We start from the raw sequence: 25,160 nt of genomic DNA, 5'->3' as shown, positions 1-25,160 counted from the left end.
CGAGGTGATTTATTATTATTATCATTATTGTATGTAATGCATTGATAATTTGCTTCTGAGAGCAAATCAAATGTTAAATAAAGTCCTAATACAGATAAGCAGAGAAGAGATTAGCTTAATGAATGTTGAAAAGAACAAGACTACCTAAGAGAGCATTTGGACATTGCCTGGTAGCCTGTGGAATAAATTCAAACTGTGTTTTATTTCTATTTCCCATCAGAAATGGAAACGCATTGACTTGTCACTCTGAAGCCTCTTCCTAACGGTTTAGCATCAGAGGTATTACTCAGAGTATCCATGGAGGTTGTCCTGACTGTTTTTAAACCAGAATCAAGAAAGCAGAGTTTTGAACCTGGTACTACATTTAACTGATCCACAGTAGGCTCCAAAAGGAGATGGAGGGTCTATGTAGACTAAAAACGTGTACAGTGCAAGATCTGGAAGGAACCAGTGGCATCATTCGGCCTGACTCTCTAGTGTAACTAAGGCCTAACCTAAACTTTCGTTTTCCCAATTCACTGCCCAGTGTTCTTTCCTCTAGACCAAATGACTTCCCCGTGTAAGGAGAGAAATGAGAACCAACAAGAACTGAAGTCCTCCCAGGTGCTAGGTACTTTATACATGACCTCATTTTCTCCATGGTTTGCAGACAGATTATAATAGATAGTCATCTAATTATTTTACAGAAAAATAATGTGATAACCAGGAAAAAGTTAAATGAAAAAAAATCCATAAGTGGAATAAAGTCTTGAAATGTCTGAATTCCTAGGAACCCACACAAATGCAGTCATAGTCTTATTAAGTAACTCCTCAGCCGCCTGTCACATAGGAGGCTTACCAGGAGGAAGACATGGAGACATTGAGCCAAGAGGAGAGATATCAGGGCAGTGACTGAAAAGGACCTTGAAGCTGAATGATTTTAGGAAAGGTTCCTGCACTGGCCACTCGTTGTAACCTATTTTCACACTCACTTGCAATTCCTTGTTCCAAGTCTATCTTGCCTGCTGGACTGCAAGCATCTGTTTCACCTGCTGTTAGAGGCTCAGAACCTTCTATAACACTTGGCATATAATGGTCATTCAGTAAACATGTTCACTGAAGTGAGTAGCTGCATGAGTGAGTGCTTATTGAAGGAATCGCTCTCAAAGGAGAGGGCATGTCAATCAACCCAGCCAATGTTGAAGAATGTTGCAAGAACCAGTACATACAAGGAAACATCTTACCTCTTTGTTCTCATAGCTCTCCACAGCAAAATCATTTTTAACCACAATGTACCGCTCCTTCCATTTCTTTATGTCTTCAGCAAACTGTGATAGTTCAGCTTCATACAGAACAGTTCCAGGCTCCAATGGTGGCTTAAAGAAGGTGAATATCATTAATCATGACAACAAAAGATAACATAGCATGCTATCACTAAGTCTATCCATGGGAGTTCAAGTTTTCAAAACCTATCTTACGCTGAGATCCTGGATAACTTGTTGCTTCCCTCACCTCCCTCCATACTTCCCCTTTCCGCTCCCTCTGACCAAATGCAAATTTGTCTTATTGATACATTTGTGACTTCCATTTCCCTCCATGATGTTACAAGAAGAGAAGCAGATGGTAGAAGGGATTGTAGTAATAAGGTTGTGCCCTGTATACATGTCACTTAATGATCCTTGATAAACTCTGGAAGAGGTAGTTAAGTGTAAGTTGTGGCTGTATACGCCAAGACCTTGAATATGCCTGAAAACAGGAGAATTAATAGGCTGCTCCCCTATACGCCATACTTTCAGGTACAGCCTTGAGGGTCAGTGTTCAGTGGTCTTTCCAGATCCAAAAGCCCTGGGGATCCAAACCATAAACCCTTGCCCCATGAGCATGCTCCTCAAGGAGACTATGCCTGCCCTCTGGTTGAAGAACAAACAGGCCAACAGGCAAACTCCAGTTCTACTTTTCTACTTAAGTAAAAGTTTGAGGATTTCTCCTTAACCCTGATGACACATGTGCTACAGAAAGTCTCTGCTAGATTCTTAGTCAGGTCTCCCTTTGGGCTAACTGTGTAAGGAATAACTCCCATCCTGTCTCATGGTAAAATCCCTGTATTATCTCAAAATACAGGAATGGGCCTCCTGTCTTCCATGTGTCACTGAGTTTACATCTCTTTTCCCTTCATTAAAAAAATCAAAGTGCTTTTAGAAACGTATCCCTCCACTTTCAAGCAAAATTTACATGAACCATACGGAGGAGACAGATACGCTAATCTTTTTAAGAATTGGCTAAGGGATGAACTAAATTGCCTTTCGAATTTATTCTGTCCTGACAGATAAAGAGGCAGTTTTCTATCTTGCCTCATTAACAGGTAAGAGAGGATGTCACTCTTCTCTTTAAATGAGACTGAACCCATATAGAGGCTGAACTTTATAGTTTTATGTGCAGCATTTTTTTTTAACCTGGGCCACTCAAATCAACTGACACGCTTGTTAAAAATGTGGCCTTACCCTAGACTTACTATATCAGAATCTCTGGGGGTGTGGGTCAAACTTTGCATTTTTAACAAGCTCCCTACATTGTGAGAACTACTGTTTTATGGGAATGACACTCAGTTATCCCCACACACCCATGCTGCTAAATCGGTCGGTCAACTTAACCTCTCTGAGCAGTATCTGACCCATTTATCACTTCCTCCCTCTTGTAAGCCCTTCTTTATTTGCCTTCTGGCACATTCCTCTTTCTTGATTTTCTCCTCCTGCAAAGCTATTTCTTATCAATCCATCTCGCTGGATCCTTCTCCTTTTCCTGGTCTCCAAATGTCAACTAATTATCTGTTCAATATTTCCACAGGTATAGGTCGAATAAGCATCTCAAACTCACGTGCCCGAAAGGGAACTCGTGATTCCCATTCACCCCTGACTCTTCCTTCTGAGTAAAACGTAACTCCATGTACTTATTTGCTTTGGCTAAAAAACAAGACGTCATCCCTGATTTTCTCTCTTCTTCTGTAACGTCCTATCCAACCATCAGCAAGTTCCAGCAGCTCTATCTCAAGTCCATCTTGACTTGGACCTTTCCTCACAACTGCTACCATCACCACCCTAACCCAACTTGCCTTCACCCTTCTTCTCTTGCACTGCTACATGTCCTCCTCACCCGTCTCCAAGTTCCACTCTTATTCCTCATCGTGGTCTATTCACTATAGAGAAGCTAGAGAGATCATGGGAAATTGCAAGGTACTCTGTATTTGATATCCTCCAATAACTTATATTCACATTTACAAATAAAGACTGTTATCACGGTCTACAGCTCCTCCATGGCCTGGTCCTTCCCTTTCACTCTGTGGTCATTTATCCTCCCTTCTCCCTTGCTCACACGGCTCTCAGCACATAGCCTTCCTGATGTGCTTATGACTGCTGCAGGGCCTTTGCACTTACTGCTCCATATCCCGCAGATATTCGCACAGCCTACTCTTACTTCACTCCAGTTCCTGCTCAAATTTCATCTTCACAGAGGGTTTCTCTGATCATTTTCTTTAAAATAAGAGTCCTGCTTTATTTTTCTTTGAGCATTTATTATGATCTGATGTCACCCAGTATTTGTTTCTTCATTTGTTTACTGTCTGTCTCCTATTTTTGAATATACACAGGAAAGCAGAGAATTTGTCTTGATCCCCAGTTCTTGGAATAGGGCCTGACACGTAGTAGGTATCAATGAATATTTGTTGAGGTTCTGGGTAATTATTATCATGGAGGAAAGGAGAAAGAATAAGTCAGGGGATTTGAAGAAAAAAATCATATTTGATCAATGACCAAAACAAAATGCCCATAATAGGAGGCACTAAAATTATGACTTTTTTTAAAACTGAACTTCACTACAGCAAGTCAAATTTCCTGATATTAAAGCATCAGTGTGGGAAAAACAATAAAATTGAATCACACTAGTTTTCTTTCTATATGGATTACACCATTAACAAGAAACCATACACTCTAACTTCTAGGCAGATACAATTTTTTGACCAGGAAATGATTTGAGGATGGATTTTTAAAAAACTGCCATGTAAATTACTGTTTACTTCAGAAATATGAAGAGTTATAAAGCATTTTCCAGTGGGAGAAATTGTCAACCAAAGGTCCGTGGGTTACCTTGGTCTTCAAAAATTGTGACGTTAAATCTCTTTGCTGTTCTACTTCACTGCGTACGTGATTGCAGAAAGCCACAGAGTACTGGCGATTGTAGTAGGGACTGAAGTTTTTGATAGTAGCCTCAGTTTTCCCTAGAAAAACATGAAAATTAGAAATTAGAAATGCACCATCTCTTATAGAATAGACACATATCTACCCCACTAATACCACTGTTTCCCAGGGATTTGTTATGAGTTCACATTCCCTGAGAACTTTGTAACATGCCATACGTGCCTTTATCTCTCCCTCCCCCTTGACATCATCCTGAGAGACTCCGCTGTCCCTAAGGACCATCCATCCAGTAACCGATAGAAACTTTCTTCATCTTACATCAGCAATGCATTGCCAAGCCCATAAACCCAGCCATTCTTCTAAATCCTTCTACAACTACCATCTACCTTACCCGGTTCTCCACTTCAACTTGCTCTTCATCCCCCTCTACGTCCAGTCATCCAACTCCTACACAATAATCCCAGGGTCCTCCATTCCAACTCACACACACATCATTCTGTGTGTCTTCAGATCCCTGAGGCTCCACTTCATCTTGCTGACCCGCAGCCCTGAATAAAATCAACCAACTGTTTCTTCTAGTTCTGCCCTTATCTTTCTGGGTAAATTTTTTGTATGACTCAAAGCCTTATACAATTACTATGAGGTAGAGGGAAAAGCTTTGGTTTAAGAGTCTAAAGATATGAGCTGTGGTCCCAGTTCCTGGGAGATAGAAACAAGCTAGATGACCTCCGTCAAGTCCCTCATTCTCTCTGGGCTCCAGTGTCCTTAATTATAAAGGAAGGTGCTCACTAGTCCATACTTTTCTTGGAAACTATATGACATTGACGTATAACATGAGTACAGCTGCCTCACAATAGTGACCAGCAACTGCATTCTGATCTCTCAGCACCAGAAGAAAATAAAGCTTAGGATCAATCATGGCGGGGGAGGACTCAAGATAGAAGAAGAGGGAGTCAGGTACTAGGAAAATTCTTGAGCTTTTCAACCTGTGCTTAGCTTTAGAGAGTAGGGAAGTTGCAAAGAAGGGAAAGGAGAAAAAGAAATTGGGGAGGAAGGGCAAAGGAATATTCTGGGACAGATTAGAAATCCTCACAACCTTTCAAGGACTTGCTACAAAGTAGGGAAATAAACACAGGTCCCACTGACTGTGCTTATAAGCTGTTTGTCCTTGAAATAAGATCTTGGGAAAAAATAAACCTGATATAACATTCCAAAATGTTTTTAAATACTTTCATGTGAACTTGGCATAATTTTTGTTTTCAAATTTGATATAGTCACAGAGAAATATTAAAATATAACATACCGGCAAGATTTGTTTAGAGCTATTATGCATGTAAAATTTCAAAAATGAGTGAAGAGTTCTAACTCCATAGATTGAGATATTCAATATGAGAACCTTGAATTTATAGCTGCCAATTTCTATACCTATGGAATCATAGCCCTAAACACCCATAGTGTTCGAGTAATCTCTTTATATGGAGAATCCGACTTTAGCTCAGGCATTTAGATCTCATACTATGTATGAGATAAAGGGGAATTCTTGCTTATTCCCTCAATAAAATGACATTTTGGGGTCATATTTATGGGCTTTAATAACTATTACTTGAAAGGTGCTTTGAGACCCATTAATAATAGGCTCTGTAGAAATGCAAATAAAAGCTCCTATAATTTGAATCAGGCATGCTTTTGCTTGCTCTGTGAGTCCAGGGTATGACTATTAATCAGGATTTGCATAATACTTTAATATACTCAGGCTTTATAATTATCTAATTGGTTAATATTTTTATTAGCTTTTATATAGCACATAAGAAATAAAATTCTATATCCTTGTCTATAATTTTCTTACATCTGAGTAGGGTATTTTTAAGAATTCCCACAATAAGAATGAGTCTCACCTCACCGAAACATATAAACAATTAACGAAATTTGCCCTTTGGGACCAAGTGACCACTATTTTGTGTAACAGAAGAGCAGCCTGCTAATTTATGATACTAATTTTTGCACTCTTGCAAGCACTTGGATTTATATGAAAGAAGGTGGATGCCATTTTATGATGAGCTCTACAAAGCTTTGAAACTTGATTTCCTGCCACATCACAAAGCCTCACTCAAGGATGCCCTGTTTCTACTCAGGTGTTATGATGCCACCACTCCCTCCCAATGTATGAGAAAAATGCTTCTGTGATTTGAGTATCAACACGTCTTCCACCAGGCAGCATTTATAAAAAAGGGATTACAGCTTCCTTTGGTCATTAACCTAATGACTGGTCCAAAATGTGAATGAAACAGCTAACAACATCATCAGTTGTAGGGCAGAAAGAATATAAAATGATTTTCAAAATGCATCTAGATTTTAGATTAAGCCTATCTAAGCCCAAATATAGGAACACCGAAGTACAGATCTTGACACTTAGAGAAAAGCCCAGTGTTGGGGCAAAATACACTGTGGTTAGGAAGATGGGCTCTGGAGTCAGACATACTTGGGTTTGAGGCCATCTCTGCTACTTAACCAGCAGTGGGACCTTAGGCAAGTTAATTCCCCTCACATAAAATGAAGACAAGAGGAGCATTCTCGTAGTGTTACTGTAGGTACTCATGAAAGAGTGCAGTAAACTGCTCGGCACGGTGCCTGGCACATAGAAAGTGCTCAATAATCAATAGTAATTAAATCAGTGATGATAATGGTGATGAGTACCCAAGCCAACTGCTAGGGAAAGGTCCTTAAGCTGAACTAAGGAATCAGGGAGCAGACAAAAACAGGCTGTCTTGTGGAACTCTTCACCTGGGGCCATCCTGCCCAGCTGCATACAGAGCAGCCATCCCACTCACTGCAGGTTCAAAACCAACATAACCTACATTTTCACAGATGTTTCAGGAACACTTATCAGCACGTAAGAGACCCTCAGTGCATCCCTGAATGAAAACCAACTAAATAAAACATTGCTGTTAATGAACCACAGTGAAAAGCATGAATTAGTAACTGTATTACATTCAGCCTCTCTCTCTCTCTCTGCCTCAATTTTCTTACCTGTAAAATGGGTAAACTGCCCATTTTCACAGGTTTTGTGAGGATTAAATGAAATATAGGTTAAAAAAAAGTGCCCAGAGCAGTGCCTGACACGAGTTGCTCAATAAATTTTCACTAAATATTACTACTATTTAATATTCCACTATGAACACATTCCAATTAGTGGATCAGCCCACAGGCGCCACATAAAATAGCCTCAGCCAAAAGCAGCTTGTTTTCCACAGCTTTCCAGATTCCTGAGGGTTGAACTGCCTTCATCCTCCCCCCACCCCCCGAAACCCCTGCTGTAATTTCATATCACCCTCCTTTTCCTAAATTGTAAAACACAGTACTGTTTTTCACTAGAAAGAGGCTAATCAATAATAGAAAGACTAGAATCAATGGAGGGTTTCTTCCACATTTTCCTACACCAGCTTTTCTGGCAGAGGCACATTTCTTCCAATCCTACTCAATTATTGCAGCCTGTGCAGGGCATTGTGTTGGTAGAACTAACTCGACCAAGCTGCTCATAACACCTTCCAGCTCATCAGGACCAAAGCTGAAAGAAGACCCTTCAACGGCTCTGTTCACGACACTTAGGTTCAGTCTGATTTTGTAAAAGTGAGAAAAGCATCTTCTGGCCCCTTAAAGCCGTTCGAATTTGTACAGGCTCAAAAGCTCAGCACTGTCCTTTGATTCCTTCTCCTTCACGCCCATATTCAGTCATCAGCAATGATAGATCTTGTCCCTTCTATTCCCACAATATTTCTTGACCCGTCCCCTTGGCCCTAACCCAACCAGCACACCTTCAACACTGTGTAAGTCTCTTCATCTGCCCTCAGTATCACCGCGGGGTTGAGCGGGGGGCAGGGCACAAACAAACAATAACAAAAAAACTACTAGCTCTCAGCTCTAAAAGAGGGACAAAAAAGTCAAAACCAGAGCGGGAGGTGGGGAATGCCAGTGCCAATACACAGATCCTGGGGGTCATGGGAAATAAGCCAAAGCTTAGTCAGTATGGCAGAGGCAGGTCCTGGGGATTGGCCAGAGTGAGTCCAGGGCTGATGGAGCAGAACATGAGAGGCTGAGCCCAAGCTGGTCACCACGGGTGGCCCCAATCATGAGAAGCCTGGCACAAGTGACCAAGGCCCAGATGTTAGAATGGGGACCCATCCTTGAGAACCAAGTCTTCCCCTTAATACTCCCAGGGAACTCTTTTCAAAACCTCATGGTCATGGAGGTACAGTCTTCTGGGTCCTGGCCTGACAAGTTTCATTTGACAGCTTGCTACAAGATCATGTCACTACCTTCATAAAAACCTTCAAAGGCTCCCCATTGCCCAGAGTAGTAACCACTTAGCCCAGTGCCAAAGGCCCTGTGATCTGGCCCCAAATGTCCTGATTACCTACATCTCCTACTCAAACTAAATGTCCTTGCCCCCTGTACATGCTCATGGCTTCACCCCTCCTTTCTCCCCCTAAATGCCCTGCCAGCCACTTTCAGATCCCTCAAGCCCAGATGGCGATTCCAACCCAAAAAGAAGTTGGTTCTCCCCAGGTGGAAACAATCTCACCTTCTTTTGTGTTCTTCCAAAACTGTGCTCCACTTTGCTACAGCTGTTTAAATATACCTTATCTCTCCTCCAAGGGTATACTGTATTTATGTACTCAGCAAATATTTGTTGAATGAAAGAATGGCTGAGTAAATATTTAAGAGTCAAGCAAAGTACAAAGCATCATAATCTTGAAACTCACACCAATGTCCCCAGAAAGGAGAAAGACACAGTTCTGTGCTTGAATATTTTTTTTGAGATTTATTTATTTATTTTTTTAAAGATTTATTTATTTATTCGACAGAGAGAGAGACAGCCAGCAAGAGAGGGAACACAAGCAGGGGGAGTGGGAGAGGAAGAAGCAGGCTCATAGCAGAGAAGCCTGATGTGGGGCTCGATCCCATAACGCCGGGATCACGCCCTGAGCCGAAGGCAGATGCTTAACCGCTGTGCCACCCAGCCACCCCTTTTTTTTGAGATTAATTAATTTTTTTAGAAAGAGAGAGTGTGAGTGAGTTGGGGGGAGGGGCAGAGGGAGAGAATTTTCAAGCAGACTCCCAGCTGAGCATGGAGCCTGACTAGACTGGCTTGATATCACGACCCCACGACCCATGAGATCACCACCTGAGCCAAAACCAAGAGTCAGATGCTTAACCGACTGAGCCACCCAGGCGCCCCTCAACTATTTATTACTAAAAATATACACTCTTAAAGCTCGACTCATTTGTTTTTTTAAAAAAAAAAATCAGACTTACTGATTCCTTTTAAGCTTTTATATTAATTTTGTCCTCGAAATTATATGTGGGGAATTATTTACAAACAAAAGCCTTCCTTAGTTTATCTGTTTTTCCTGACCAATGTGTAATCATGGGAAGTATATGAAGTCTTCCATGAGGTAAAACTTACACGAAGTCTGAACAACCTAAAAGATTTGTATTATCTTTTTATCCTTGAAGTTTCTTTGTTAACCTTCAAGTTCTACAGCAATTCAACTCCAATCTAGTCTCTATCGTTAGTTTCCTTTCTTGAAAGATACTATTTATAGTGGATTATTCCTAGTTTTCCCATCATTCGCAGTGTCAATATAACTATAATATATTCTAAAGTCTTCTCTGAAATACACAGATTCCTCCCTGCTTCAAATACTTTTAGAAAAACAACTCATAAGTACAGAAAGATATAAAAAATCCAAACATATTTTTGCTATATTTCCTTCTAATCTTTTTTATAATTTTTTAATAGTTGAGAATATTGTATTTTTGTATCCAGTTTTATTTATTTAACATTTCATCGTTGGTTTTTTCCTATGATATTACCCCCCCAAAATCACCATTTTCAGATGTTCCATTTTTATTGTTACTATGAAGAAGAAAAATACAAAAAAAATTTTTTTAAAGATTTTATTTATTTATTTATGATGAGAGAGAGAGAACAAGTGGGGGGGGGGGCGGAAGGGGTGCAACGGGAGAGGGAGAAGCAGACTCCCCCGAGCCAGGAGTCTGACGCAGGGCTTGATCCCAGGGCTTCAGGATCATGAACTGAGCAGAAGGCAGATGCTTGACTGACTGAGCCACCCAGGCACCGCAAATACAAAATTTTTTTAAAAAATTGATTTATTTTAACTAAGTGGCTATTTCCCCAAAACTGAGCCAAAGCCACAATAAGAAGAGGACTAACTATTAACTAAGCCTTTGACACATTTTCTTAAAAACTGTTGAGGTTTCTGGTGAAGATTAATTTGGAGGAACAAGAGAAGTAGATCTAAAACATAAAATATTTTTAATATTTATAAAATAGAGTATAATAACCACTATTGTTTATTTTCCCCAGAGTTTCTCAAATTATAAAAGTTTAAAAGTCCTGATGAATTATAACATCAGCTTTAGTCTCAGGCTTCTGAGCATCATCACTTTGCACCTTAGAGTGGAGAATTCAGAAATCCCAATTCACAATACAAAGGTGCAAAAATCTAATTACACAGAATAATGCCCAAGGACTCTCTCTTCTAGTAAATGCCTTAGAGAATGGGGATAAATTGGATTCTCTATAATTGAACTAAATGGTGTGTGTATGTGTGTGTGTGTGTGTGTGTGTGTGTGTGTGTGTGTGTATTTAAGCACATTTATTATTGGTGCTTGAGTGATAAGTTTTTGAACAGATTCTACAGGAAAAGTCAAAAATTCTTCACGGGCAGCCTTAATCCCATCTACTCCCTAAAGCTTACCTGGCAGAAATTCTACTTTGTGCTAAAAAACAAGAGACATATAAACCCCTTATGTTCTCTGTTATTAATTCAGATATTAAGCCGCAGAAGAGAAACATAACAAACACTCCGAAGAGCTTATATTAAATATTTCAAAGTCAGTCAGTCTCTAGATTCAGAAAGCATCTGGATAGAAAACAGACAGGTTTAGGAATAAACAAAGAATGGTTCAGTATCTTTACTATGGCCACAAAGCTGGGCCTGTTAAGGGCATTCAGTGAATCCACATGCACTTAAAGACGCTATGTTAGGGGCCAGACACCAACTCCAGTGGGTGAAAAGCGCGAAAATTCATAAAGGAAAACCTAACTGAAATGGAGTCAGGAGGTTCCGCAGTGGGGGCTCCTCAAACCCCACCCCTCCTCCGATTGTAAATCCAATAGGAAGAGACGGACTATCCCAGCACGAGGAAGAAAGGTTTTCCTCCCCTCGCAATAGCCCAGCCAATGAGAGGAAGTCACAACTCAGCCAATGAAAAGCCACTATACTTTGAGCTCCCAGTTTATTCCAATGGAATTCTTGTTTGTAATAATCTTCCCAACTTCCCCTTCTCCTCTATAAAGAGCATTCCTCTCCTTTGTTCCGTGGACTTGCTTGTGCCAGGCTGTAATTCTCTGTTATTCCTGAATGAACCCATCTTCTGCTGGTAGGATAAAGGGCAGTTTTAAGGTTAACAGCAGAAACAAAAATAATGTTTTCTACAAATGACCACAGCACTGAAATGAATTAAGGTGCTTATCTGCACTAGGTATTTAGTAGAAAATACCTTCACAGGTTAATAGAAGAGAAACGGAGGAGACACTAAGAAAGGGAAAAAACACTACCATATTATACGTTGCAATTCCCATTACTGTATTCTATAGAAAAATTAAAAACCCCTGTAGTGAGCTATTCCAGAGATCAGCTAACTGTTAAGACCTTAAGTCTGCCCTCCTCTTTTTTTAGAGGAAGAAACTATAATAGTATTGTTGGAAGATTATATATATATAATTTCCATATTTTTATGTACACATTTTTCTTTAGCCATAATTAGGCGGAAGCTAACTTTAAATTTCTTCCATTTCATTTGGAAAAAGTGCTTGGAAATTTTCAAGATCATTTTGCCATTACCTCACAGCATGCCTCCAATTTTCCCATGACACATCTGATGAGAATAAATCTTGTTTATTTTGCCACTTCTCTAAGCTGTCTAATGTCCCCAAAGGAAGCTGCAGATTGGCTGTCTTTTTCTTCATAAAAACGAGAGGAAAGCGTGTGAAAGAGAAAATTAAACCAATCTGACAGAGCTACTTTTTCAGAAAGCATCACAAAACTATGAATTCGGAAGGAATCATGGTTGCCCATTAGACAACCTTTTTTGGTTTTGAAGAAAATATATAACTAAAATTCAGAAAGAAACAATGAGATTTCCTTTGCTGTTTTTGAGTCTAATTATAGTTCTTAAAATTTTCTGCACATATTTTATCAGAAGCTCTCAGATTATTCCAGAATCCTGAAAATATTGCTTTCAGATTGCAACCATGTAAATGAACACAATATGCACATTAAAAGAAATCAGGCTAGACTTAAAATAAACCAGGCAACAAGCCTAGGAATTTTACTAAGTGATTTCCCTTCCAAGACAATAGGTTCTGGTGTCTTTTTCAGGTTTCTCTTTTATTTTCCTAATGATATTCCTTCTTTTTTCTTCATTCCACTTTTCTTTCACCCACGCAGAAGTGCATTTGTTTGAAATGTTTTCTATTACAGTTTCTACTTCTCTCTCAAGAATCTATGCCATTAGAGTAAAAAAAAAAAAAGTACATTTTTTGAGAAATGTTTTGTTAGTCTGGGGATATGGGGAACAATAAGTAGGAGTGACTTGGCTAGGAAAATGAAAGACGATAATGCTAGGCTTGGGAGGGACCAGGAAGAACTTCATAAACTAGTCAACATTTCTGTAGGCCAGCTAACTTTTTGAAACTATTTACAAGGCAGATAAAGTACTCATTAGTGAAAATTATTTTAGCATGCTCTAACTTATCCTCACAAGAATTTAAGAACTGCCAAAATGGTTCTAATTCCTGTCCACTTGCTTTGGTGAGGCACTGTGTCCTTGGAATACAGTTTTCTGATAACAACCCAAATATCTCCAATAATAAAGTTGAATCTAGCACAGTCTAAAATACAGCTCATCACATAGTCCAATTTTGCTTTTTTTGACAGTCTAATGGTTGCCAGTCAGTGGAACAGTTAATCACTAAATTAAAATATTCTTTTTTTTAAGATTTTATTAATTAATTATTTTTGAGAGAGAGAGAGAACGAGCATGTGCATATGAGTGGGGGGAAGGGCAGAGGGAGAAGCCGACTCCCTGCTAAGCAGGGAACCTGATGCAGAGCTCAAACCCAGGACCCTGGGATCATGATCTGAGCCAAAGGCAGACGCTTAACCCACAGAGCCACCCAGATGCCCATAAACTAAAATAGTCTTGAGTCATGTACATTAGCGAAAAATTATTCAAACTATTATATGTGATACTCTAAAAAAGGAGACAGAAAAAGACCCACCAAACCCTCTAATAGTGCTGATTAGATAGTATCAAGTTCTACGGAGCCACCATTTTTTCTATGGAAATTGCTCTTCTATAAAGTAAGTTCACACAGTACTTAATAAATGTGCTGAAACCTCATAAGTTTGGCTTTGCTTGGAGTCCAAGCCTCAAAGGTGAGATTCGTTTACTTTAAGCTAGTCATTATAGGCACCAAGGAAATTAAATATGAAGGAGAGCTGTAAATAACTGGGACTGCCTTCCACAATAACCCTAGAAAAGCAACTTGAGTTCATTTGGTTGGTAGCACAGACATGCCAATGCCAATCACACTGCAACTCCCATACATTGATGAAGATCAAAGTTACAGACTTCTAGAGCTGAATGGGATCATAATAATAAATTCCAACATCCTCCTGTGTTCAGATCAAGAAATAAACTGGCCCGTGGTCATAAAACTAGTTAGTAATAGAACATCTATGAAAAAAATTTTAAAAAATAAGTGTCAATGTTGTTAGCAGACTTTTTCTTTCTACAAATACTACATTAATTTTTGTGGAAGAATTCAAGCACTTCTTTTTTATTAAGAGAGGAATGTAAGTATTATTTGATAATAAAAACCATATTATCAGAAAGTCTTGAGAAATGATTTTAAATTTGGGTAGAAAGATGTTGTTATGGTCAATTTTACATGTCAACTTTACTGAGCCATGGGGTGCCCAGATATTCTGGATGTGTCTGTAAGGGTGTTTCTGGATGAGGTGAGTACTTAAATAAGTAAACTGAATAATGAAGACTGACCTCCCCAACGTGGGTGGACCTCGTCCAATCAGTTGAAGGCCAGAATAAAACAAAAAGGCTGAATAAGAGGGAATTTCCTTCTTCCTGACTTCCTTGAGCTGGGACATGGGTCTTTTTTGGTCTTTTGACTTGAACTGAATCATTGGCTTTTCCTGGGTCTCTAGCCTGCTGACTTTCAGAGTGGAACTATGCCATCAGCTCCTCTGGGTCTCCAGCTTGCTGACCTCAGGTCTTGGGACTCATCAGCCTCCATAACTGTATGAGCCAATTCCTTATTTTTTGTTTTGTTTTGTTTTATTTTCTAACTCCTTATTTTTAAAAATCTCTCTCTCTCTCTCTCTCTTTCTCCTGTTGGTTCTGTTTCTCTGGACAACTCTGACAATACAGATATAACCAATCAAAATACATTACTGAGTCCCAACATAATTATCAATTTATTTCATTTAATCTATACATATTAAGCAGTCGGGTCAGTAACAAATTAAAAACAATGCAAATGTCTGTGCTTCAATGTAATGACTTCTAAATTTATCAGTAGAATCTGCATGCCAATGTCTTTCAGAACACATCCTGAAATGCATGGAATCTGTATTTAAAACATTCCATTAAGTGATTTATGCAGTAAAAGCATTTGGCTAAGCTTCATCCCAATTGGCAGAAGTTGCCAGCAAGAAGGCAGGGACCCAGCAAAGCTCTGGGTGTGGGGGAAACAAGCTGACCTTATCTGAGTGCCCCTTAATCTTATTCAGGTGTTCCAATTAAATGGCATCACTGTCTCAATTAAAGCTACAGTCTTTGCTGGCTAATATCATAAGGCTCCCTGGGAAATTCACTAATTAAGTAGATTTTCTTATTTACTGATTAAGAATGTGTTTTGTACCAAATCAAGGTTAAAAGGTACTGCTATGGACCAGGCCCATCATCCACACAATATCTGAAATGTCTTCAGCAAAGTTTTTCTACTCCCTTCTCTATATCCTACTTTATATGAGTCAAGAGACGGGATGTATTGAATGATATACCACTAATAACAAGAGTTTTGTCTATGTCTGTGTTTTCTTTAATTATGAAGTATTTCAAACATGTGGAACAGTAAGGTGTATAACATATATTCCCACTCTCTAGCTAAACAAAGTCTTCATGTTATGCCATATTTGCTCAAAAATGTCTTAAAACACTGCAGCTACTTTTGTGGCCCTCTCTACCCTGCCCCACAACACTACGAGGCACCACTATACTCAAAGTGATATTTATTCCTATAAGTCATTTTGGATGCTTCCAACATATGTATCTATCCATTTATAGCTAATAGCATTGTTATGCACATTTTCTAACTTAATTCTAACTGTCATTCTGCAGCTCGCTTATGGCAGATAGATAGATAGGTCTCCTATATTATGTACATATATGATATTTACTTTCAGTTTATTCATTTTAACTGGTATCTATACTTCTAACACATACTACAATTTATTTATCTCCTTGTTGATGGGCCTCTCACTTGTTTCCTTTTTGCTCTTACAATCAAGGCTGATGTGAACACGTATGGTTCAGAGATGCAAGCATTTCTCCAGAGTGTGTGTCTAGAATACTGGGGCAAAGTGTGAACATCTTCAGCTGCACTTGATAATGCCAAATTTCTCTCCCAAGGGGCTGTGTCATTCACATCCCAACTGCAGAGTATGAGAGTTTCCTTCTTCCCATCCTCCCACATCCTTAGAAACTCTAGGAATTGTCCTACTTACACATTTTTGTCTATGTTGATGGGTGAAAAATGGTGCCTTAATTTACATTTATCAGATTACTAGTGAGTTGAGCATCCTTCCATATATTTATTGGTCATTCAGGTTTCTTATTTTGTGGATTCATATCTTCTCCCCTTATGTCTTCTTCTTACCAACATGTAGGCATTATTTGTCAATTTTAGGTATGAGTCCTTCTCAGATAAAACATTTCACTTGTCTTTTCCCTATCTGTGGCTTGTCTTTTCTCTTGGATTATAGTGCTGAACAACAGTTTTAAAGTTTAATGGAATCAGATGTAACTATCCAATTCTCTCCAGTTTTGTTTTTAATGTTTGGTTTAGGAAATCCTCCCTTGCTATTTTCTTTATAAAGATGTTCTCCCACATTTTCTTCTAAAAGGATTTTAGGCGGCACCTGGATGACTCAGTCGGTTAAACTTCTGACTCTTGATTTCAGCTCAAGTCGTGATCTCAGCATCATGTGACTGAGCCCCGTATCAGGCTCTGCACTGAGTGTAGAGCCTGCTTAAGATTCTCTCTCTCTCTCTCCCCCTCTCTCTCTCTGCCCCTCCCCACCTGCTCTCTCTCTCTCTAAAAAAATAAAATAAAATAAAAATAAAAGGACTTTAGCATAAAGCTTTTTACAAACTGGATTAATTTGTTGTGTATAATATGATTAAGAAATCCATACTTTACCATACAGATAACTAACTATTCCAATGCTACTTATTACGTAGTCCACATTTCTCCCAACATGTCCTCATGTCTGATATTTGAATGAGTTGCTTTTGAGCTCTCTAGTCTATTCCATAGGTCTATTGTCTATCTCTGTGCTCTTAGTACCGTACTGTCTTAATTATTATAGTGCTACAAGAATTTCTGGTCTCAGGAGTGTAAACTCTTTCCACTCGGTTCATCTTCAAATCGTCTTGGATATTCTCTAGCCAGTGCTCTCTCATATGAACCTAGGGTGAATTATGTCAAGTCCCATAGGAAAACAGTGTCAGGATTTTGATTGGAAAAACAGTGAACTTGTGATTAGTATGAAGCTGATAGCTTTATGACATAATCTTTCCATCTAAGAATGCTGCTAGCCCGTACAGCACTTATGTGCAAACTAGGAAAAGCTACCCTTCCTCAGCCCAGAGGCAGCCAGCATCACATGAGTGGAAAATGCCACACAGGCTGGATTTTAGCCTCTGTTTGCCCCTCCTTAGTTAGGAGCCTTATGCTATGAATATCCTGAACATTTGTATTCAGCAGCCCTGTTCTCATTCACTGGCATGGCCTATCTCTTCATTCATTCAAGTTTTCTATGAAGATTTTTGCACAGATTTGTTAGATTGATTCCTAAGTCCCAATTTCATATGAATTTGTCTTGCTCTTATGAATGGAATCTTTTTTCTTGTCCATTTTCTAATTGGTTATTACTAGCGCTTAACTTTTATATGTTTGCCTTATGCCCCAAAACTTAAAAAAAAAATTCTGTAAATTAATTTATCTTTAAGTTGTCTTGGATTTTCCATGTACTCAATCATATCTTCTGCAACAAAGTTTAAACCTTCTCATCCACACTTCACACATAATTGACATTCTGGAGTTTATTAAGTCCCCACAAGAAGGCACGTTTAAAACAATGTGGAAATTAAATCAAATGGGTTATTTCAGTTTAGAAAAAGGTTTTAGGTTCCTAGTCAACAGATCTGGAAAATATATTGACAGAGTAAATTGATTTTGTTTGCCATTTTTGCCCCCAAGTATAATTAGTCCATTACTAAATAAAAAATATCAAGATTTGTGTTTTATTAAGGAGTCATTAAATTAGTGTGGTTCAGCTTGAGTTCCTGCATATTTTATCAAAACTCTTCCTTTTAGGAGCACCTGGGTGGCTCAGTCGGTTAAGTGTCTGCCTTTGGCTCAGGTCATGATCTCGGGGTCCTGGGAGACAGCCCCACATTGAGCCCCACACTGAGCCCCACATCGGGCTCCTTGCTCAGCGGGGAGCCTGCTTCTCCCTCTCTCTCTGCTTGCTGCTCCCCTGCTTGTTCTCTCTCTGTCAAATAAATCATAAAAAAAAAAGGCTTCCTTTTAAAACAAATTGTGTAACCACTACAATGTGTTCTTTTTTTTTAGTTAAGAGATCTAGAAAAATAGAGAATTCCATTCCCTACATCAGACGCACTGAATCAGAATGTACCCAAGACAGGTTGGAAATCCTGTATTCTCTATATGTTCTTCCAGTTGATTCTTATGATTGGGACAGTTTGGTATTTAATAGCATTCCTGCAGGCGTCCCAGCAGAGCAGAAGACATAACGAAGCTGTGTGTTTGGCTCCACTACAAACAAATGAGCTCCATCCAGCCTGGGCTGGACCCAACACTATTCAGCAAGCCTTTTCTCATCCTGGGTGACTGCCTCGTCCACTCTCCCCAGCAGCTGTTCTATCTTCATCAGTGTCCTCAGGCTCCCTTCCCTACTCCCCCTTTACTCCCAGAAGACTTCCTCTTTCCAGAAAACAAAGAGAAGTCTCAATTCTCTCCTATCCATTTTCAAGTTCATCTCCTCATCCACTATACTTTCCTCTTCTCTGCCTCTCTCAAAAGGACGACATCCCAATCTTCTTCCTCCAAATGCTTACCCCATCAGTTATGTTCCTTTTCTTGGATTGTCATTATCTTTCTTTTCACTTCCTTTTCACCTTTAAGCCCTAACATGTACTCAATTCTAAAGGAAAACAGAACAAAACCACCTCATCTACCTCTCGGGCAACTGCCCTGCTTTTTCCCCTTCACCATCAAACCTCTTGAACAGTATCCCAAACCCACTGTTCCCAGACTCATCACCTCCTCTTTGTTTCTTAATCAGCCACCCTTCCCCTTGAAACACAATCCCACTGCAGACTATACACCCTGATGACTCCCACATGCACGTCTGCCATCCCAACCTCTCCTACACTCTGTCATGCATTTCCTACTGTCTCTCACAATATAGCTCCACAGCTCACTAAAGCTGCATTTCTCATCCTTGACTCCTGGGAGCCTAGAAAGGTCAGTAACAGGTCCATGGTATGCTTGATAAATATTTGTTGGATTGATATTGTAATGTTAGTAATGTTAGTTCTATACTCAGTAGTACAGCATTTTCCCTACCCAACTTCTCAACCTCTATCCACCACAGGACTAAGGGGAAACCAAGTGGAAAATTAGTTTGCTTTAAAAATGGAACATTTATGGGGCGCCTGGGTGGCACAGTGGTTAAGCATCTGCCCTGCTCAGGGCGTGATCCCGGCATTATGATCGAGCCCCACATCAGGCTCCTCCTCCTCTATGAGCCTGCTTCTTCCTCTCCCACTCCCCCTGCTTGTGTTCCCTCTCTTGCCGGCTGTCTCTATCTCTGTCGAATAAATAAATAAAATCTTCAAAAAAAAATGGAACATTTATACCAACATTTAAACCTGTAGGGGGCTACCCGGGTGGCTCAGTTGGTTAAGCATCTGCCTTCAACTAGGTTCATGATCCCAGGGTCCTGGGATTGAGCCCCATGTCAGGCTCCCTGCTGGGTGGGAAGCCTGTTTCTCCCTCTCCCTCTGCTGCTCCCCCTGCTTGTGCTCTCTGTCAAATAAATGAATAAAATCTTAACAAAAAACAAAAAACCTGTTAGTACCTTTCTAATTCTTTAAAAAAACTCCATTCCAAAACTATTTCTTTCACACTGTGAGTTTATTTTCCCTTCATTGGGGAACCAGAAAGGCTTTAAATAAATAATAATTTGTCAGAAAGACTCATCCTAAAGAATATGTTTAGCATATTAGTACATATACTGATTAAGTATGAGACAAATTGCAAAAATAAAGTAAAAATAAGTAATCCGAAGCGTGTAGAGATCTGGTACAAACTGGACTGTCCTGATCTATTGATGAATCAAGCTGATCTGCTCACAGCAGCCCCGGGCTACAAGGAGCAGTTTATTCCTTTTCTCCAAATCCAATCTGAATTTTACTGTCCCACTGGGAGCAAATCATTGAAACTACACATTTACAAAGAAAGTTGTAAGGTAAACATTGAGATTAAGACCATTCTTAGGTGTCACAAAAATACTTGGTTGATTTAATCTAACTCTGCATGAGAGGGAAAAGAATCAGGTTTAAACAGTCTGAAAATTAGAAATTCGCTATGTANCACACTGTGAGTTTATTTTCCCTTCATTGGGGAACCAGAAAGGCTTTAAATAAATAATAATTTGTCAGAAAGACTCATCCTAAAGAATATGTTTAGCATATTAGTACATATACTGATTAAGTATGAGACAAATTGCAAAAATAAAGTAAAAATAAGTAATCCGAAGCGTGTAGAGATCTGGTACAAACTGGACTGTCCTGATCTATTGATGAATCAAGCTGATCTGCTCACAGCAGCCCCGGGCTACAAGGAGCAGTTTATTCCTTTTCTCCAAATCCAATCTGAATTTTACTGTCCCACTGGGAGCAAATCATTGAAACTACACATTTACAAAGAAAGTTGTAAGGTAAACATTGAGATTAAGACCATTCTTAGGTGTCACAAAAATACTTGGTTGATTTAATCTAACTCTGCATGAGAGGGAAAAGAATCAGGTTTAAACAGTCTGAAAATTAGAAATTCGCTATGTATTAAAAAAACAAAACAGTTCCAAATTCAGGCTGGAAATAATTTTAAAAGAAAGACCATTAGGGGAGCCTGGGTGGCACAGCGGTTAAGCGTCTGCCTTCGGCTCAGGGCGTGATCCCAGTGTTCTGGGATCGAGCCCCACATCAGGCTCTTCTGCTATGAGCCTGCTTCTTCCTCTCCCACTTCCCCTGCTTGTGTTCCCTCTCTCGCTGGCTGTCTCTATCTCTGTCAAATAAATAAATAAAATCTTTAAAAAAATAAATAAAAATAAAAGAAAGACCATTAAGGAGAAAAGAAGCGAGCTATTTTGTCATCTGTTCTCCTGTTTTCTGTGTAGGGCGTCTGTGGTGCTTCGGACGTGTCTATATCTGGGTAACGGCAGCAGGTGAGCTCCACAAAGCAGCTGCATATTTGCTTCCTGGGGGGGGAGGGGAACGTCTGTAAACATCCTAGGTAATGAGCATAAAATACATCTGGATACACAATACCTTCTATGAGTCACAGGCTACGTAAAAATCTCTAGATGAACAAATAAACAAAGCAAGCACTACACAATAACCAAAACACAATTTTTAAACCACATATACTCAAAAATAATCTACAGATTGAAGGAAATTCCCTTAGGAGGGAGAGATGAAAAGTTTTGTCTCACTCAATTATGCAGGACTAGAAAGAAAGAAATATATACATACATCTTATGTGTATCATAAATATCTATACCATATATGGATCTTATTTATATTATGTGTGTGTGTGTGTATATGTGTATGTGTATATGTGTGTGTGTGCCTGTGTGTGTATATATATATATATCTTAGTTGTTATGGTTTTAAATAAATAAGACCTGCCAACCAAAGCCAGAGAAATGAATGGACAGGAAATGAGGCAAGCTTGAAAGAGGAAGTGGTTTTGAGCCGTCAACAAGAGAGGATTGAGGAGTAGGAAACCCACAAGATGTGTAAAAATGGAAAATCAAGGGCTTTATCTTAAGAGAGAAACTCAGAGTCCATGACTAGATTATCACAAAGATGTATAACTCAACCAATTAGTCTTTTAAGCTATTTAAAGAGACTGTAAGAAGATAGTCAAGAGAGACCAAAAAGAAAGAAGTTGTATTGTATATAAAATCTTTTAAGTTTCCCATCAAAATATATACAAATCATTAAATCATTAAAAATCTCACGGAAGGAATCCCTGGGTGGCTCAGTTGGTTAAGCCTCTGCCTTCGGCTCAGGTTGATCCCAGGGTCCTGGGATTGAGTCCTACATCGGGCTCCTTGCTCAGTGGGGAGCCTGCTTCTCCCTCTGCCTGCTGTTCCCTTTACTTCTGCTCTCTCTCTTGCTCTCTCTAACAAATAAATAAATAAAATCTTTAAAAAAAAAATCTCAAGGATACATCTTAAGATTTTATTTATTTATTTGTCAGATTGAGAGAGAGAGAGGGACACAGAGAACACAAGCAGGGGGAAGGGCAGGCAGAGGGAGAAGCAGATTCCCTGCACAGCAGGGAGCCCAATGTGGGACTCAGTCCCAGGACCCTGGGATCATGACCTGAGCGGAAGGCAGACCCTTAACCATCTGAGCCACCCAGGCATCCCTTAAAAAAACATCTTAAATGTGAAATAAGAACATCTCTCTTTTGATTATATAACCATCCGAGATTATTTAGAATCCAGTAGTTTGACCTTAGACATATAAATTATTATGAAATTTAATAGTTTATCTGTTACTTTAAAGTTATATAAAAGTTGAAGCAAATAAAATTTTTCTTCCATAAAAAAGTAATGTAATTCCTGATCTAAGATCAGGGAAGTAAAGTATGGTATATTTTAAATTGAATGCAAACATTAAAATGTATTTGTGAGAGAAAACTAATGTAAAATGCACGTCATAAAAGTAAGAAACACCAAGAAAAAAGTGAACATAGACTTTTATAGAGAGGGAGATCACAAAGAAGTAAAAGAAACAAAACCAGCTGGGCAGAGAAAAAAAGGCTGGAAGGAACTATATTAAAACAATAACAGTTTTTATCATTGAGTAATAGACCCATGGATGAATTTTTTCCCTTCTATTTTTATGAAGGGCTATCCTTTGTAGACATATTTTATTTTTGAATTGGTAAGAGAGAAACTTTCTCCAGAGAAACAGTACAAACAAAATAATAACTGCTTAGTAAAGGTCTGAAAACACCGGGTAGAGAGAACACAATTGCACAAATAAAACCATTCTATATTATTAAACTATTATTTAAAATTCAAGGCAAATAAGTGCCCCCATTAACTGCCATAGCAGGGCATAATCAACCCAATACTTTTAAGAGTAGTAATAATTAACAGTAATCCTGGCAAAAGCATCAATTCTGCCATCATTGTCAAGAACATTCAGTCAGTTGAAATAAGCAATTGATTTAGCTCAACTATGATTCTGTGCTTGGGTTATTTTAAGCATGTAGTCCCAATTTTAAAGAACCAGTGATTATATAAAAATACCAGTTTTGGCTTAACTGTTTCTTTTCTCATTTTTTGCTTCTATATTATAATTTTAATACATGATTCTGTCAAAATATATTAAATGTTTATTATGTGCACATAATTATCGTAAATGAATTGATGCAGGTCAAAGTAGAAGGAATAATTACCCCCACTCTCCATCCTCACTGGCTACTCACCCCCTTCATTTTCGTGTGAGGCACACCCACTCCCAGCCCCTCACTGCTGTCCCACTCCACCTCTACACAAACAAGTGACTGTCACTGTGGGAAGATCTCAAACATACTGGGGAGTATGATAGGCACGTAAAGTACAATAGGGGCTCCTGGGAGGCGAAGTCGATTAAGTGTCCAACTCTTGGTTTTAGCTCAGCTCGTGAACTCGGGGTCATGAGATCGAGTCCCATGTTGGGCTCTGCGCTCAGCTCAGAGTCTGCTTGAGATTCTCTCCCCACTCTGCCCCTCCCACTTGTGCTCTTTCTCTCTCTCTCAAATAAACAAATAGATCTTTAAAAAAATAATAATAAGCATGTAAAGTACAATGAAACAAAATCATTGTCCTTAATAGTTCATTACATATGGCTTCTGGTTAAAATAATAATTTCTGTTCCCCTCTATGACCTTGGTGTCATGGGTTGTCCATAGAAACCCCCTTCCTTGTAATTCTAGTGAGCTTTTCTAAATCCCAGACTACTTTACTTTTTTGGTCAGCATTATTGAAGCATAATTTACATTCAATAAAATTCACTAACTTTAAGAGTACAATTCAATGAGTTTTGACAAATGTTTATAATTGTACAATCACCACATGATCATGAGATAAACTATTTTTATCACCCCAAAACCACAATTAAAAAAGAACAATTCATGTTAACAAATAATTACTTTTATTGTCCTTTAAATATTCAAGTGCCCTAAAATCATAACATTTAAGATATTTCCAAATAGTGTTGTCCTTTGACTACTTAAGTGAGATTTAGTAAGTCTGGTTTCTAAAAGTTTGGAAAAAAAAAGTCTATGGCACTTATTATCTGTAAATAGCAACTTCCTAGAAGAATGTTTTTAACCTCAAGAGAAGAAGAAATATGTTTTTAAGGCACTCATTTAGTTTTTAAGGAATAAACTCAGTTGTGCAAGAATTTCCCTCTGAAATTTTTCCCCACCAAAAGGATTGTACACTTTAGGGGCGCCTGGGTGGCACAGCGGTTAAGCGTCTGCCTTCGGCTCAGGGCGTGATCCCGGCGTTATGGGATCGAGCCCCACATCAGGCTCCTCTGCTATGAGCCTGCTTCTTCCTCTCCCACTCCCCCTGCNGAAATATGTTTTTAAGGCACTCATTTAGTTTTTAAGGAATAAACTCACTTGTGCAAGAATTTCCCTCTGAAATTTTTCCCCACCAAAAGGATTGTACACTTTAATTTAAAGTTGGGTTTTGGGGGCGCCTGGGTGGCACAGTGGTTAAGCGTCTGCCTTCGGCTCAGGGAGTGATCCTGGAGTTCTGGGATCGAGCCCCACATCAGGCTCTTCTGCTATGAGCCTGCTTCTTCCTCTCCCACTCCCCCTGCTTGTGTTCCCTCTCTTGCTGGCTGTCTCCATCTCTGTCGAATAAATAAATAAAATCTTTAAAAAAAAAATAAAGTTGGGTTTTGTTTTGCTTTGTTTTGTTTGTTTAATATAATGATAAAACAAATGCTGGCTAATTGTGTCAGCTCCATTAATGCTTAGTCAAAAGTGTTAGAGTATACCTGCTAGATAAGATTCTCAGGAAATGCTAATAGGGAGATTTGTCTAACTTGCACTGAACATTGTGTTTGGTGCTTTAAACATCATCACATTTCATCATCTAGCCAGTTGTGAGACTGCACCCAGCAGATAGAGCAGAAGCAAACCTCCAGAGATAGCAATAGGAGTAAGATCAAAAACAGGAATCAAGAGGCGCCTGGGTGGCACAGCGGTTAAGC

At 39.1% G+C, this 25,160-nt stretch overlaps 1 protein-coding gene across 2 annotated transcripts in view; it reads right to left on the bottom strand.

Moving 5' to 3' along the window:
• NIBAN1 (niban apoptosis regulator 1) overlaps positions 1 to 25,160 on the bottom strand; it is a 167,016-nt gene that overhangs the window by 94,586 nt on the left and 47,270 nt on the right. For both annotated transcript variants that reach the window (XM_034666805.1, XM_034666806.1), the window contains exons 2-3: positions 4,119 to 4,249; positions 1,224 to 1,355 (exon numbers count right to left, since the gene is read on the bottom strand). In XM_034666805.1, the coding sequence (XP_034522696.1) occupies positions 1,224 to 1,355; positions 4,119 to 4,249 (263 nt within the window). The remainder of the gene's footprint in view (positions 1 to 1,223; positions 1,356 to 4,118; positions 4,250 to 25,160) is intronic.

Source organism: Ailuropoda melanoleuca, chromosome 8 (genome assembly GCF_002007445.2).
Source record: "Ailuropoda melanoleuca isolate Jingjing chromosome 8, ASM200744v2, whole genome shotgun sequence".
Taxonomy (NCBI): Eukaryota; Metazoa; Chordata; class Mammalia; order Carnivora; family Ursidae; genus Ailuropoda; species Ailuropoda melanoleuca.
Note: the sequence above shows the minus strand (reverse complement) of the source record. Positions and strands in the feature narration are given on the sequence as shown.